The sequence below is a fragment of the Aythya marila genome (genome assembly GCF_965140915.1).
Source record: "Aythya marila genome assembly, chromosome: 11".
Lineage (NCBI taxonomy): Eukaryota > Metazoa > Chordata > Aves > Anseriformes > Anatidae > Aythya > Aythya marila.
This window is the reverse complement of record NC_139052.1, coordinates 8,489,705-8,505,705: the sequence shown is the minus strand read 5'-3', so window position 1 is coordinate 8,505,705 and position 16,001 is coordinate 8,489,705. Positions and strand designations below refer to the sequence as shown.

The 16,001-nt window shown below is 35.5% G+C and overlaps 1 protein-coding gene across 3 annotated transcripts in view; it reads left to right on the top strand.

Moving 5' to 3' along the window:
* SCAPER (S-phase cyclin A associated protein in the ER) overlaps nucleotides 1–16,001 on the top strand; it is a 184,614-nt gene that overhangs the window by 62,517 nt on the left and 106,096 nt on the right. For all 3 annotated transcript variants that reach the window (XM_082769215.1, XM_082769213.1, XM_082769214.1), the window contains exons 9-19: nucleotides 1,034–1,293; nucleotides 1,755–1,979; nucleotides 3,565–3,735; nucleotides 4,231–4,306; nucleotides 4,768–4,885; nucleotides 5,204–5,315; nucleotides 6,347–6,487; nucleotides 8,469–8,624; nucleotides 11,073–11,215; nucleotides 13,753–13,834; nucleotides 15,024–15,176. In XM_082769215.1, coding sequence (XP_082625341.1) covers nucleotides 1,034–1,293; nucleotides 1,755–1,979; nucleotides 3,565–3,735; nucleotides 4,231–4,306; nucleotides 4,768–4,885; nucleotides 5,204–5,315; nucleotides 6,347–6,487; nucleotides 8,469–8,624; nucleotides 11,073–11,215; nucleotides 13,753–13,834; nucleotides 15,024–15,176 — 1,637 coding nt within the window. The remainder of the gene's footprint in view (nucleotides 1–1,033; nucleotides 1,294–1,754; nucleotides 1,980–3,564; nucleotides 3,736–4,230; nucleotides 4,307–4,767; nucleotides 4,886–5,203; nucleotides 5,316–6,346; nucleotides 6,488–8,468; nucleotides 8,625–11,072; nucleotides 11,216–13,752; nucleotides 13,835–15,023; nucleotides 15,177–16,001) is intronic.

Genomic DNA, 16,001 nt, shown 5'->3' with positions numbered 1-16,001 from the left:
AGCTAAATTTTGAGATACTTTGAGTTTATACTCTTTATGAAAGTGGGTATTGTAAAAAGGATTGTATCTATTGAAACTAAAACTGATTTAAATGAGTTAAATTTAGGCTTCTTTTTGTGGCGTTGGTCACCTGAGCTTTTCTTCTACAAATAGACATTGTGAGCTTAGCTTTTCTACTCCTGAGCTATCATCAAGTCTCAAAAGAATTCCAGACGTTTCAAGATGTATGAGAAATTGCATGGTGGTATTAATTGGAGGCTACAGAAATATTACATACAGAGAAGAGGTTTACCTTGAGTTGCTAGAAATGCTCGTATTATGCCTAAGACCTGATAATTCAGGCAGACAAATGTAATTTTGAAGGCATTTCAGGTGTACATCAAGATTAGAGATTAAAAAGGTTGGTCAGAAAGTTGTACTTAACCAGCTTAGAGTAAATGATGACTTAACCAGTCATTAAAGTAAATGGAAGAAAACTACTCTTCTAATTTCATATTGTAATCATGCTGGATTTCTGTAAGAAGAAATTTCCTCAAAGCTGACACTGATTAATGTATTTTAAATATTAGAATGAAACAACTGGGAAAAAAAAAGTAAACAACAACAACAAAACAAACCCCAAACCATTTCTGGAACAATAGTAAACCACTTTTTGGACTGCACTTTCCTCATTGAAACCTGCAATTACGTCTGTACTTGCAGAGATGCGTGCTTTCACAAAAGGCCTCTAATGTTACTGTTGCTGCATACGCCATCTGGTGAATTAGCAGTGTAGATGTAAAAACGCTTAAGTACGTGTCATTTTTCACCTGGTTATGTGTATAAGTAACTTAACAGTAAGAGAATTGGTGCCATCCACAAGAGAGTTGTTCAGTCTTTGTGAAACTGATAGCACTTGAAAGTAAAAAGCTTTGCTTAAAATGTTCCATTGATTTTTGGTGTTTATTTTTAAAGAGAACATTTTTATCACTAAACTTGCATAATACTGTAGTAAAACAGTTGTTTATAACGGGGTGTTGGTTTTTTTATGTAGATCGAAAGGATGCAGAGGGCTGGGAAACAGTTCAGCGTGGAAGGCCTGTTCGATCTCGATCCATGGCTTTGGCAACAAAACCTGTAGTTGCAGAATCACTGAAGCCCAGAGGTGACAGTGACAAAGAAAATGTCATTTCGCCACCATCGGAGAGTAAGAGTAGGAGTTCAGTCTCTGACGATGGTGCATCCAAAAGCACAGAGCTTGCACAGAAAGACCCTTTACATCAGTCTGAACATCCTCTTACTGAGAGGACTCAGGTCAGTAAAATTTTGAACCATTTTCTTGCTTTAAGAAGTCTTGCAGCTTTTTCTTTAGAGAATTTTCTGAAGGTACTATTGTCAAGAGTTCATATTCACTAAACAGATTAGAATAGGGTTGAAAATGATGACTTATTTCAGTTAGATTTGTGAGAACACATTAATATGTTGGCACAAATAGGTAAGTTAAAAATCATAAGGTGAACCATATGATTTACAATGCTTTGGACAGGCTTCCCATTGTTTTCCAAGAACTCATCATTAGGCACATTTCATACAAAGAGCAATTCAGGTAAAGATCCAACTTTTGCAAAGTTATGACTCACTGGAAATCTTTGTAAGTGGAGTTGTTTATATCACTCACTGTAAGGATGCCAGGTATTTTGTTAAAATCCTTTTCACTTTGGTGACTTTTCAAAAATCAGTATTACCTTATTAATTTTGCAAATGTCTCCAACTAGTTCACAGCACACACAGTAGAAGATACAGGGTGCACTGGCACACTCTTGCAAGAAGATTCCTTACAAACGGTTTCTGAGGTGCCTCCAGTTCTCACAAATACTGACAGTACTTCAGCGACTCCCCAGATGAATGAAGCTTCCTCTGTGATCCCTGATGACGTAGACCAACTTCAGACAGAAAAAGCTAGAACTGAAACTGAAATGGATCCCTCAGATATTTCAAATGTGAGTGCTGCCAGATGGGTAAGAAATATTACAAGATTTGTGAGTAAATACTAACTGTAAGCCTTAATTTTCTCATTCTGTGTTGCATGGTGTTTAGTGTTAGCCTCTTGTACAAATTGAACAAAAGTTTATAGAGGACTTAATGTAGAAAAAAAATGTGTTGCACACATCCTTATCGTAATAGGTTGAATTCCAGTGAAGTTTCTGAATTGGAAGTAGAAATATATAAGTGCATTATTTGGAATAAAGAGTATTAGTGTGCTCTAACTGTTTTTTTTCCTTACATATGATTGCCATAGTTTCTTGTTTCCTTCCATTATCAGTCATTTAAGAGTATGTTTCTTATTAAATTCTTACTCCAGTTTTGCTAATTATCCAAGCTGGAAAGACATAGGATGTCATAATTCTGTTAGAAACAAATGTAGACCTCCTTACCTTTTAAGGCTAACTAAACTGCTTTCTTGGTTCTTCCCGTACAACTAGCAATGATGACAAATGCTGTTCTGAAATAACAAATGTCAAGTCAATATTCTCTTTTAATGTGGATTCCTATATAGAATGTCTTCTCTTGTCTGTTGGATTCTGCGGGTTTCGATGTGTCTGCTTTACAGGGTTTCTCTGAGCAGAGTCGCAGCAATGCCGCATAAAATCCAATTGTCTAGTGTTTTTGTGGTTTTTTTTTTTTTTTTTTTTTTTCATATCTTGACACTAGATTAGTATTGTGATTTACAGAACTTTTCCTGTGAATCACCTTCCCTTTACCTAGCAATAGTCTAGTCTGTAAATGATGTTAATTTCCAAGTTGGGTATCTGATTGCTTTTAGAAAGATCTGATTTCTAGCACCTCATCTACTAACATTGTTTCAGATTCTCAATTATTAACAGTTCAGGATGCTAACAGTTTGGGATCTTTTCTCTTGAAGCATTTCACTAGTCCGGATTAAGTTATATTAAATTCAGATTCGTGCATTTTGACACATTGCTTGGTATCTAGAGTGGAAGTGAACTAGTTATTACTGGACATTTGAAAAGATGACGACAATTAGCATATTCAGGCTAACATTCCTGACCAACTATGTTGCCATTCATGCTGAAAAACAAGTATAGCCTGAGATTTAGTAATACTAAGCACAGTAAAGTTTCCAGATATGGGTTATCCGCAGGTCCATTTTTGCCTTCTAAATAATACTTCAGAGCATGATTTATTTTCTGAAGGTAGAACAGCACATGCTATCAGTGTTTCAGTGTATGCGTTGCTTAGTTCCTAAGGCTAGGTATTTAAAAGATAGAAATTGGAGACAGACTGTCTTGGTTGCCTTTAATGACAACATTTGTATAAAATATTAGGAATTGTGTGAATGATTATTGGTTTACATAGCCCTTAAATTAGTTGATAACTGCTAACAGTTTTAATGTTTTTTATTTTTCATTCACGTGCAATGTTGACAAAATATAGCAGGAAGGATCTACAGGTAATCAGAAGTTGAACAAAATGTCATACAATTCATATTAACTGTATGAAAACAACTTTTTTGTGCCTGGATCTGATTTGTGGGTGTTTCTTGGTTTCATGTTTCCTATACAGTCTATGGCAGAAGTCCTTGCTAAGAAGGAAGAGTTGGCAGATCGCCTGGAAAAGGCAAATGAAGAAGCTATTGCTAGTGCTATTGCAGAAGAAGAGCAATTAACTAGAGAGATTGAAGCAGAGGAAAACAATGACATTAATATTGAGACTGACAATGATAGTGATTTCTCTGTGAGTGTTTGATTTATTTTAAAGTACCCAACTTTAAGCTGTCTTGGATGTCAGCAGAGTATTAATGTAGAATTTGTCAATCACTTCTTTGTGTGTTAATGCAACCTGTATTACATGCAAATGGAAGTACATAGTGTCAGGTAGTAGATACTGTTGTGTCTTAAGGAGTATTTAGTCTTAGTAAACTCAGCAGCACAGCGCTGCTGAGCGATACAGAGCCTCTGATGTTACCCTCATTTTCGTGCTGCTTGTTTTTGAGTAGGAACATGGGAGAGTTGGGGTGTGTTACTTTCACTGCTGCCATACAGGAGCTATTCCTGATGAAGTGGTAGTGTCTACTACCTACTATCACAATCAGCAGGAACAGCATCTTTGAGATGGCTAATTGAATTTGGAAACATTGTTAGATATCATCGAGTTGGCACTGTTTAATGTATGTGTCCATCTGTGTGTTAAGTTTTATGTTTTTACTGTGTATATCATATTAATTTTCAGGCTAGTATGGGCAATGGAAGCATATCTTTTTGCGGTATGTCTATGGACTGGAATGATGTCTTGGCAGATTATGAAGGTACATTTTAATATATTACTGTGTTTAACTTGAAATGTCAGCAAAATCTAGAAAAATGTCCGTTTTACTTATGCCTATGTAATTTGGAAGATACCCCTAACATCTAAATATTATTCCAAGTTGTGTCATTTTTGATGTTGTTTCCTTAGGAAAGATGGATTTCTGTGTTCAAGATATCTTTCAGCTTTGTGTGTCATTCTTTAGCTTTCTACTACCATGTCTCTATTAGAATTTTAAAAGTTGTTATCCGGTTTTGTCTTAACGTTTGATTAAAAGTCTAGTAAAATAATCAAGCATTGAAAATGCACAGGAATTAGAGATTCTTCAATCTGAGTTTGCACCTTGCCTAGGCTGAAGGCAACCCATTTGAGAGGGAACTTGAGGAGGACCAAAGCCTTATTAATTGTACTTCTCCCAGAATAGTGTGTTTAAATTATAAAAGTCTGTTTCTTAATGTACAGCCCGGGAGTCATGGCGCCAGAGTAATTCTTGGGGAGACAGAGTGGAAGAAGAGCCTGCACGTCCACCTGGCCATGGAATACACATGCACGAGAAACTGTCGTCACCATCACGCAAAAGGTCTTAGAATTGTTACCTGTCTTGACTGAGCAGTGAAAACAACCAAGCTCATGGCTGTATGAAACTGCTCATGAATCTACTTTAAGTCTGTGGGTGGAAAGTTTTAAATAAATCAATGTATTATTTTCATAATGAACTAGGTTCATGCTAGTTGACCATGAAATAAATATTTGAAGACTAGAAGAACAATATTTACATTTAATTGCAGTCCAGTGGCCTGTTTATGTTCTCTTACTGAAAATGTCATAGAAATGTTTGCAGTGTTGTCAGCTGATGTTGTCTCACTGGTTTTTGCTCTGCTGTGTTTTTAATTAAAAGAACAATAGCAGAATCCAAAAAGAAACATGAAGAGAAACAGATGAAAGCTCAACAGCTGAGAGAAAAGTTACGTGAAGAAAAGACACTGAAGCTTCAAAAATTAATGGAAAGGGTAAGCCTTCTGTAAACCAAAGTAGGCAGTTCACTGCCTTTCAGAAAACATTTTTTCCCCACGTGGCCTAGAAATGTTAGGTGTTAAAACTTGGAGTAAAATGAAATTTTCCTGTGAGTCTGAGTTCACGTGGCTTTGTCAGATGACTCATGCGTCACAGAAAGGACATGGCTTCATTCTAAACTAAGATAATTATATTGTTAACATCAAAACAAGAAGATCTCATTCTAGATTAATTCTCCTGTTGTGATGTGGGCTATATACATGTTTCAGAAGATGCGGATGATCTGCCAAAGGTTACAGGGGGAAAAAAAAAAAAAAAGGAAAATAGAGCAAAGAAATGGAAAAAAGTGTTCAGAGTTCATTAATGAAAGGCACGATACTGTATTGGTTTATTTTCTTCCCTCTATCAGCTTATTTGTGTGGATGGATAGATTGAGGGACTTAATACTGGGGGCCTTCAAATACTTATAAGGTGATTATCAAGGGAGTGGAGCTAGGCTTTTCACACTGCTGTATGGCAGTAGGTTGAGAGACAATGGGCATAGATTTTTTTGAAAGGAGAGGTTCTAGTCAGATACATGCAGAAAATTTCTCATGGTGAGGACAGTCAGGCATTGGAATAGGTTACTCAGGGGTTGTGTGTCTTCTTCATACTTGGAGGTTTTCCTGAGCGATAGGAGGTTTTCCTGAGCGATAAGGTCTGACCCCATAGTTGAACGTACTTAAAGCAGGAGATTGGATTAGATGACCTCCTGAGTTCCTTCTCAACCTTGATTATCCTATAAGCCTAACTTATGATTACTTGCATACTTTACTTTTAGAGGATCAGAATTTATTGAAATGAATTTTGTAAAGCATATCTAACAGTGAAGCAGTTAGCAAATACGTGCACTTCGGGTTAAACTGGGTGCAGGGTTTGCGTAGGGCATCAAAATGTTTTATTGCTGTAAATAAAGCTTCAAAAATAAGAAAATTCTGAGCCTATTTCCAGTTATTGTATTAGTAATGAATTCAGTAATTACATATAGGAGAAAGATGTACGGAAATGGAAAGAAGAGTTATTAGATCAAAGACGCAGGATGATGGAGGAAAAATTACTCCATGCGGAGTTTAAACGTGAAGTGCAGCTACAAGCAATTGTGAAAAAAGCACAAGAGGAAGAAGCTAAGGTAAGTTATTTTGTTTTAAAGGGAAAATAATCAATGATAATATTTCTTTAAGTTCTGTACCGGAGAGTGCTCTGGAATATACTGTGAAGGATAATGGAAGTCAGGTATGGGCATGTGTCACGTGCAAAACAGATAAATGTCAATCTCTAAAAGGGAGTTTTTTTTCCCTAAAATTAATTTAAAATTAATGAGCCTGTTATTAGACCTGTTATCGTTATCATGGTGGGCTGTACTGAAGGAAAAGATGGTTTGAAATAAAGAGCTGATAGCATTGTTGCTCTTCTTCTTCACTGTGAGTATGGAGGCATTTTTGGTGATAAACAGTGCTCCTGGAAGGGTAGCAGATCTCATGATATTCCAGCTGAATGCAAAGTTGGGAGAGCTCATTGAGTTTCTCCTGCTGTGGTTTGTACTACTAATTTTGTTAAACAGCTGGAAATAAGTAGAAACCTACAGTTAACAAAGGACAATTACTAGAAAACAAGTGTTTTGCTACTGCCCTTCTGACTTCAATACCTGGTTTTGTAAGGTGAGCAATGGATAGTTTTTATTTTGTTGGTTGCTTAAATCATATTCTTCTGATAAGCACTAATACATATCTTCTTATGACTAAAATTACATAATGAGCATGTGTCCCAGCTGTGATGCAGCTGTTCATCCTTATTATGTGATGAGCACAACAAAGCTGATTTAGCTTTCTCACTTGCTCTTCCTGTTTCTTTGAATAAAGTGGTTTCCAGATTACCTAATTCAGTCTAATATACCTTCGTTATTATGTCATTACAATGGTGTGACTTCTGTAATCATATTAACCAAACCACACTTAGTGTAATTCCCCAGCTAAGCAGATGTTTTAGGTATTGTCTATGTTCAACTGTGTAAGATCTGCCTTTTGAGATTCTTTTGTTATGGAAATAAGGGTTAATTGGGTCAAAAGCTTTAGAGAAATAGTAGCTGATGAGTAATGCTGAAAGGCCATGATAACCGTTGCTGCATATTTGCTTATCCAAATTCCTAGTGCTTAACTATTTACTGAGCTATGAAATTTATTCTGTAGTCATTAAACAAAGCAAAAGAAACCAACAACAAAACCTTCCAACTTCTGTGATGTGTTATTGTTTGACAGTTATCCTTTCCGCTAATGTCGTTTGTGGATTCAAACAAATTGAGCAGCAAACTGATAAATGAGAGATAAGTTAAATAAAGTTTGCATTTTCCAGATCCATATAAATTTCTAAAACATTTGCATTTTAAAGCCTAGAGTTGGCAAGAATTATTACCTTCCTGAACCTCAGTAGAAAAGTATATTCTTTGATATTTGTAGTATATTGATTAAAGTACTTTTAAGTAAGCATTTTTGTATGATTTTTTTAAATTTTATTCTTGTGTATTGCAGTGTCCACCTGTGGTTGAATAAAATAGTACTTGTCTTTGTGAAATAAGCTGTATTAGTAAGAAATCTAATACTAAGATAATGACCTCAATAGTTTTCTTATTCACAGTATGTGTATTCTCACATTTTGTATTCAGTTAATACCCATACTGTTAGAGTTAAATAGAAAGACCTTTTGTATTCTGTTACCTGTTACACATTTATACAGCTGGGTCTTAGCATTCCACATTCTATGAATTGGAGAGAATAGACGAATAAAGTCTCTTTGAGAAGACTGGGAATATTTTCCCATCATTTACCCAGTGTTTCTTGATTTCTGGTATCATTCAACTTCCTTTTGTTTTTTGTTGTTTTATATGCTGTGGACTATCCGTTTTATTAAAAATAAATAAAAAGGGGGGAGCAAACAAAAGTAGGAAAAAGACAAAGCCCTATGTTCAGCTTGGTTGAGCATTGGTTTACAGACAATTCTGGAGGAATAACCCATCAAATTAATTACCAAATGGGTAATCAACAAATGGATAGAATTCATTAAGAATAAAACTTGAACTTCACAGATCTTTTCTTATACTTGCTGGTTATTTGCAGGTAAATGAAATTGCATTTATAAACACCTTGGAAGCTCAGAACAAACGTCATGATGTGCTGAATAAATTAAAAGAATATGAACAACGTTTAAATGAATTGCAAGAAGAGCGTCAAAGAAGGCAAGAGGAAAAGCAAGCACGTGATGAAGCTGTTCAGGTATGTCTGTAGTTGCAGGTTGACAAGGAAATATGCATTTATTTCCAATTTTGGCTGTGCAGTCTTTGTTTCTTTGTCTTAAATCCATTGCTCAACTCAAGAGAGTATACTTGAGTGTGTTTCTGCCTTACTATGTTTCAGCACCAGGAGGGAGAAAAGTAAGTCTTACGGATTTCCTTTAAAAAAGAGTCTGCATAGCTAAGGTCATATGGATGAGTCATGCTTGTCTTAAACTTTTTTTTTTAAGTTACCCCATTATAAGAAAATCATGTTTTAGTAACATGTGAAACTTTGAGAGGAAACAGAAAAATGCATCTTATATGCCTGTGATGTCATAATTTTCATACACTTTACAAGATCAGTGAAAACTATAACAGAAATGTCTTTGTGTTAATGAAATCCTTGATTCTTTTGTTGTTGTTGTTATTTTGAATGTAAAAATTCCAATGCTAAATTTTCCCAACCTCAAACATCCACTTGTTGGCACTATTCTCTATGTTAGAATCCAAAACGTGTTTTCTTATGTGAACTCTTCTGAGATCAACACAACTACAGTTGGCCTGAGACCTGAGTTTGCTTCAGGGCTTAGAATCAGGTGGTAATGATAAATACTATCTTCTTGTTGAAAAATGTGACATGTTACTGACCTTATTTGTTCGGAAGCAAAAAGAGACAGAAGGTACCCCAGAAGTACTGATTTTTTTTATTTTTTATTTCCTGAGCAAGAATCTGTTATTACAAGTTCCTGGATTTCCAGGGATTGATTGTTACTGATGAAACGTACCTTTCCATATGGTTTACCAAAAAGCCCATTGCCCCAGGAACCCTGTTTTTTGTAGTTACTTATTCTAGAATGGAGCTTTTCTGGAGTTTATGGGTCTTGGGGTGTTTTTAATTCTTCCGTATCTCTGTCACAGTTCTGCTCCTTTCTTAGGTTACATAGGCATTTTATCACCAAACTTACCTGCCCATATCCTTTCTGCCATACCAAGGATTAAGCTAGTGCTTCCTGCTATGCTTTTTCCATACACATGTTGTGAAACAATTAGGCAAAGCCCTAAATGTAAAGATATGCTGTATCTACCCCTGCTGTCCTCCTCACATGAGAGCTTTTCCTTCACTGTTGTGGATCTGGACCCATTCCTGGTATAACAACTTATTTAGCAGTTAGTATAAATATGAACAAATAATTACACTTAAGGGCAAGTAAACTTTTTATGATGCACTGGGTGTATCCTATAGAACAGTTTGTATTCTTGCCTGTTTTAATAGTATGGTTGTAAAGTGTGCTGTATCTTGTCTTATTTGTTTTATTGAGATGGAAATTAATGTATTCATGCAATGCTGTTACTGAAACTTTACATTGGGAAAAGTATGGTTACTGTGAAAGCCACAGTTTTGATAATCAATTTTCAAGCTGTACTGCCTGTGAAAATCAATACTGTGCAGTTAGCATCGTTAAAGTAAAATGCTTTGCATGACACAAAAATGTTCAATTATTTTTGTAGTTCTTCATTTCTTGACGAAAATGAAATATAAGGTTAATGTGCTCTTCTTTTTATGTCTAAATTTTTGTAAAGCTAATATTTAAAGAGTACAGAGCCCTCATCTAATCATGTAAAAGCATTTATCATTCCAGCAAATTTTGCTTTGTGTTAATGAAACCTCATACCGTTGCCTTAAAGGAAGATAGCTTTTTGCTGGAACAGTGATGAGTATTTACAGTGCTGGAGATGATGCAAGAAGTATATATTTAAAATAGATTGAAGTGTCTGTTTTTTATTTAATCTGTCATACAAAAGACTAATTTTACTGTAAGATGAGAATTTGAAGAACGTGTAAAATATTCATCTCTCTCCAGACTGTTCAGCTAAATCGAGTAGTCATATTTCCTTTCAGTAGAACTCAACTAACTCAATATGCCTACTCATAAATGTCTTAGAGTATGAGTTTTCAAATGCACTTTTTTTTTTTTTTTTTTTTTTCACATTTGTTGCTGTTTCAAATAGTCATTCTGTCAGGTTTACAATACCATGCATGACTTCAGAACTCTAAGTCTGGAAAAAAGTAAAAATTGAGCAGTGGGAGAATTGCATATTCAATGATAGAACAAAACTATACTGCAAAAATCCATTTTATTTTATAACAACATTTGAATAATATTTAAATCATTGTTTAAATAGTCATGATTTAAGTATTAATATTCTATGGGAGCATATTTTGTTTCTGTGTCACATATATCCTTGTAGATGTTCAAAATATTTTTCAGATATTCTTATTGATCAGGTTGGTGGACTTCTAGTGGACAGTCATCTTCAGTCTGAGCAAAATATATGGCCAGTTAATATGTAGCTTAGTTCATGCAACTGTGCTTCAGTGTATGTTCAAACTTGTGAATATACTTAATATTTGCAAAAGATAAGTTAGAATTTATTTTTCTTCAACCAGGAGCGCAAAAGAGCCCTGGAAGCAGAACGGCAGGCCCGAGTTGAAGAGCTGCTGATGAAGAGGAAAGAACAGGAAGCACGGATTGAGCAGCAGAGGCAAGAGAAAGAAAAAGCACGGGAAGATGCAGCACGGGAAAGAGCAAGGTAACTTTGCCATAATTTTGTTGGGTCCCTGTCCTTCACTGCCACTCTTTCAGGCAGACTGCAGGTTCTCTATATTAACAACAGTGCCTTCTTCAGCCTTCAGGCATAGTATTTTAAAAAGTAATGTTAATAGATGTTTTTGATGAATAGTTAGAAAGAAGAAATCAAGTGAGTATTAATAAATTTTGTAATAGATTTTTGTATTCCTTAGGTACATGCGCAATATAACATGCTATGCTATATTTTATATTGTTAACATTACTTCATCTTAGTTTGATTGCTAACAAGACCTTTTAACAATTTGCCTTTTTCATATTTTAGTTTAGTTTTCAAAGGAAGCAAGATTAATGTTTTCGTGTTCCCCATTTCCTCCATTCTCCAGTAACTTTTGGACTTACTGGCATCAATATGAGTTCACCTTTTCTGTAGACACCAGAGGCCACGTTTGTAAAGCATAAAGCCGGGAAATCAGGCTTCATTAATTCTGCTGCCTATGAACTACTTGCTTTATGTTTATGCCCATAATCAGAAGTTCACAAAGGGGTTTCCATATGGGCTCTTCTCTCTGTTTCAGTTGAGCTGAATGTTAGGTGCACAGAGAATGAAGCATATGGATTGTTGGGTTTAGGGGGTGGCACTGGGCTGTGTGTGCTCTGTAGCACTTAGTTTTCAGTTGCTTTGTATTTGCTACTGCAGTACTGTGCTTGCAGTCATTTTTCTTTGCCAGATGCTGATTATATAGTGTTCTTTCTCTTTCTTTTATTTCTTTTTTCAATTTCTGAGAAAGAATAGGAAAGGATGTGTGTTTTCACCTTTTAATCCGGTGATTCTGGTACCTCAGAGTGGCCTCAGTCTTATGTCTCCTTAATAACAGTCCTGAGATTTCTCTGATGTAGTACTGTTAGAGCAGGAGTCAAAGTGCAGTGGGTCAGAAGTTGAGTGAGAAGATGATCTTGAAAGGAAGCTGTCTGTACTGTCCCTTCTGTCTTTGTCTTCAACATAGTTTGTTGAAACCTCAGCAAGTATTATTTGTTTGATTTGTTTTTTTGTTCGTTTTTCCTTCTGCTGGGATTTAACTCTTATCCCAAAGATTTGATACTTGCTTCAGTGAGTCATTTTTGAAATATCTGCTTAAAGTTTGTTCAGTATAAGCTTTATATAAATGTGCATCTGGTGGTGATTAAAGCATGTGTATGAAAGGGTTAGTTTATTTAAAACTGACTTTAAAACCCCTCTGCTCTTATGGTACATTAACTTGATTCCAGTAAGGTTTTAGATGTAATTTCTGAGTGTTTTATATTCCAGAGAATTGAAATCCCTAACACAGATTTTTTTTTCTTGTCGAGAGAAATCACAAAAGTGTAAAATGTAAGCTAATCGTGTTAAGTTTCAGAAGGGCCTGGGCAAGAATAATATTGATGCTCTATAAATGGAAACTTGAGAATTTTGTTTCAAATATCATTGCATGTTTTGGATTAATGTCATTAATTTGTCATAGTTTGTAGGATTAAACAAGTATTTTAAAATGTTTACTGAAAGAAATAACTAAAATAGGCTTTGGGTTTGGATCATGTTAGTTATGATTTGTTTTAGCTCATGGTGTGAGGGAGTAGTTCTTTAAAGGCAAAATCAAAGACTGTAGTTCAGTTTTTCTGTGCGTTCCTTGGGAGATTAGACAAAGTACACAATGCTTCTCATCTATCATCTCTTCTCCCCCTACCCACCCCCAACAACCGTGGTATTTGGAAGAGTTCGCCTAGTGTTTATATAGTTAAACTTGTTTCCTTCCCTGTCATCTTTCCTGTTGGCTTTTATATTTTGTGTTGGCGCTTTGTTGGTGATGGGAAGGAGGATTCCTAGAAGTGGAAAACTGATGTTTGAGGCGTGATTCAGTTTTTGGGAGGGGGATGTAGTGCAGAGAGGTACGGTGAACAAAACCAGTTCCTGACTCTTCAGTTTTGTACAGACGATAACAGTATGATTTGCTATCCTTAGGTATCTAGAACATTTGGAAATGCAATGTTTTAGAGCATCAATTTAGGTATCAATCTTATTGATACCTGATATCATTTGGTGTTGGTCAGAGTTTTCTCTATATGTTTATATATTCAAACATTCAGTGATCATCACTTTTATAAAATACACTGCCCTTACTGCTGCATGTTTTTCTTTGATTTGCCATTGTACTCCTCCCCTTTGGTTCACTGAAAATGGTCATTGACTGCAGAATACTAATGGTGACAGGGCACAACTTTCAGGATTATTTTGCAGTCTTACATTAACTCCCATTGTTCTTGGTTGCTCTAAAGCCTGTTCACAGGTACTGTCAAGTGCCTGCTTTTATTAAATTATAAAAAATAAAGCATCTGTTTTCTGTGTTAACTAAAGTGCTTTCTGTTCTCTGTCTTTTCCACTAAGCCACCTTCAGGTTCATTTTTTGGGACGTTTGTTCTCCATTTCAAACATTAACTTGTGAATATTAATGCATGTTTTATATTATTAAAATGTTCCCCCTATATTTGTTATCTTTTGGTTAGAGATCGAGAAGAGAGGTTGGCAGCTCTTACTGCAGCTCAACAAGAAGCCATGGAAGAACTGCAGAAGAAGATTCAGCTGAAGGTATAAAAACATGCTACACTTGAAAAATAAATCAGTAATGTAGAATTTCTGTAAAATAGTTTATGTATGTATGTTTTATTTAGTACAGATGTTACAGTATGCTGTGTCCCAAATTACGTAACTTTACAATAGATTTTTATTCATACTTTTGCTTAAAAACAGGACCTTGCTGTATAATGTGCACTGTGTAATTTGGAAAGAACAGGACTGAGCTCTGTTGAGTTACATTAATTTCAGAGCTTTAAATGTGAGAACAAATAAACTTCAACTTCCCTTGGAAAGTACACGTAATTTTGAGTTAAATCATGAGGGAAATCAGTAATTAGGAACTCTCACACTGTTCAGTGAAGACTTGCCAGTCAGTCATGCAAGGTCCTGTCTAATGGTACTGTAACTGATGCCATCAAGAGCGTGGCATCTTCCATGGAGGGCTACAGTGATTTCTTGAAAAGAGGCACAAGGCCTTGTAGTTCAGGCATTCAGCTGTGGGGAACAAAGGTATCATAAATTTTGAAATGATCCACTATTTTTGAGAAAAGTAAGCACTTCTAAAATGATAAATCATATTTGTAAGGTTCTGAGGTAGAGCTACATATTGAAGTCTCATGTTTTGTTAAGTTATCTAAATTTTTATTCTAGAATTGTTTGTGTACAAGTATTTTTTTCACTTGAATATTTTTATTACCTCTGATCCTGTTCTTATGATCTTAGGTACATTTACTTCTGTTGTAAAATGCAGTTTTGACATTAAATACAGGCTTATGCCCCAGTCTCTGATCTTAAATAATAGTTAAAAATTTGCTCCATTCTCTTGAGGCTTAAGTGTATGAGCCTCCTGAAAGAATCCAGGGAGCTGTACCTTGATAGGTGCACTTCTGGAGTGTTCAATTGAGAATAAAAACAGAATAAGTGAGATGTTACATATAACAAAAAGATTTACCAAAGAGTTTGAAATAGGCGAATTTCTATGAAGTTCAATGAAATTGTCAGATTATGAATTTATGAATTGATAATCACCTATAAAACAAAAATAGTGCTGATTGATTTTTAAATCGTAGCAGAATGTTAAATCTCTGATGTGATGACTTAATGCCTAACCCCAACTGGTAACTCACAGTATTTCTATGGACAGCTTAATACCTTTTGCTTCATACCATTTTTTTCTTTGCTTTTGTTACTTTGCATTCAGCATGATGAAAGTATTAGAAGACACATGGAACAAATTGAACAAAGAAAAGAGAAAGCAGCTGAATTAAGTAGTGGAAGACATGCTAATACTGATTATGCTCCTAAACTTACACCATATGAACGAAAAAAACAGTGCTCATTATGCAGTGTAATGGTAAGTTGAACAGAGGGGTTGCTCTCAGAATTGCAAGACTAGCCTAAGCCTTGGAGCTACAAATTATGCTTCATTCTCAGATGAGAGTACTGCATACGTGCTGTGGCCTTGCTCTGCTCTTGGGAAAGTGCATCTTAGCTTGGATTCTTCTGTCTATAAATTATGTGGTTTAGGGAAGATTTGAAATAATTGTAGAATCACAGGAAGCGAAGTGTGGACAGTACACAGTTGCTAGCTCTCTCTTCTAAGAAAAGCAAAAATTAGGAATCATCAAATGAATCTGGTTAAAAGCTAAACATAAAGCAAGTTATAGAAACCAGGTACTTTGCTTGGCAGACCTCTCTTGAGATGTTTGGTCTCAACTGGGTGTCTCTTCTTGTGCTCCTGGCACGGTGAAGAGAGGGAGACATGCAGTCACTGAGTAGGAAGGAGGGAGATCAGTTCATGTTGATAATTGTTTTTACTGACTTGCATAGGGCAGGCATTATTGAACAAAATCTTAGGTCTTGGCTAGGAAATTATATAAGCATTATTTCTCTTTAATTGCTACATTAATTAAGATTACACAGGATCACTTCAGGCAGTGCTGGAACAGAAACTGAGGGTTCAGCAGAGTGGAGTCTTGTACATTCACTTAACGTGCCTTTCCGAATGAAAGCTCATTGTATGAAGTCAAATAGAAGTCAAAATGAGATGAGAAGCCAAGGAGTGTTTTTTTTTTTTTTTTAAAGTCTTACTATACTGCAAATTGGCTGTCAAATTATTATGTAATTTAAAATAAAGATGTTTATGTGAATTAGGCTGAGGGATAAAGTTCTGTACTTG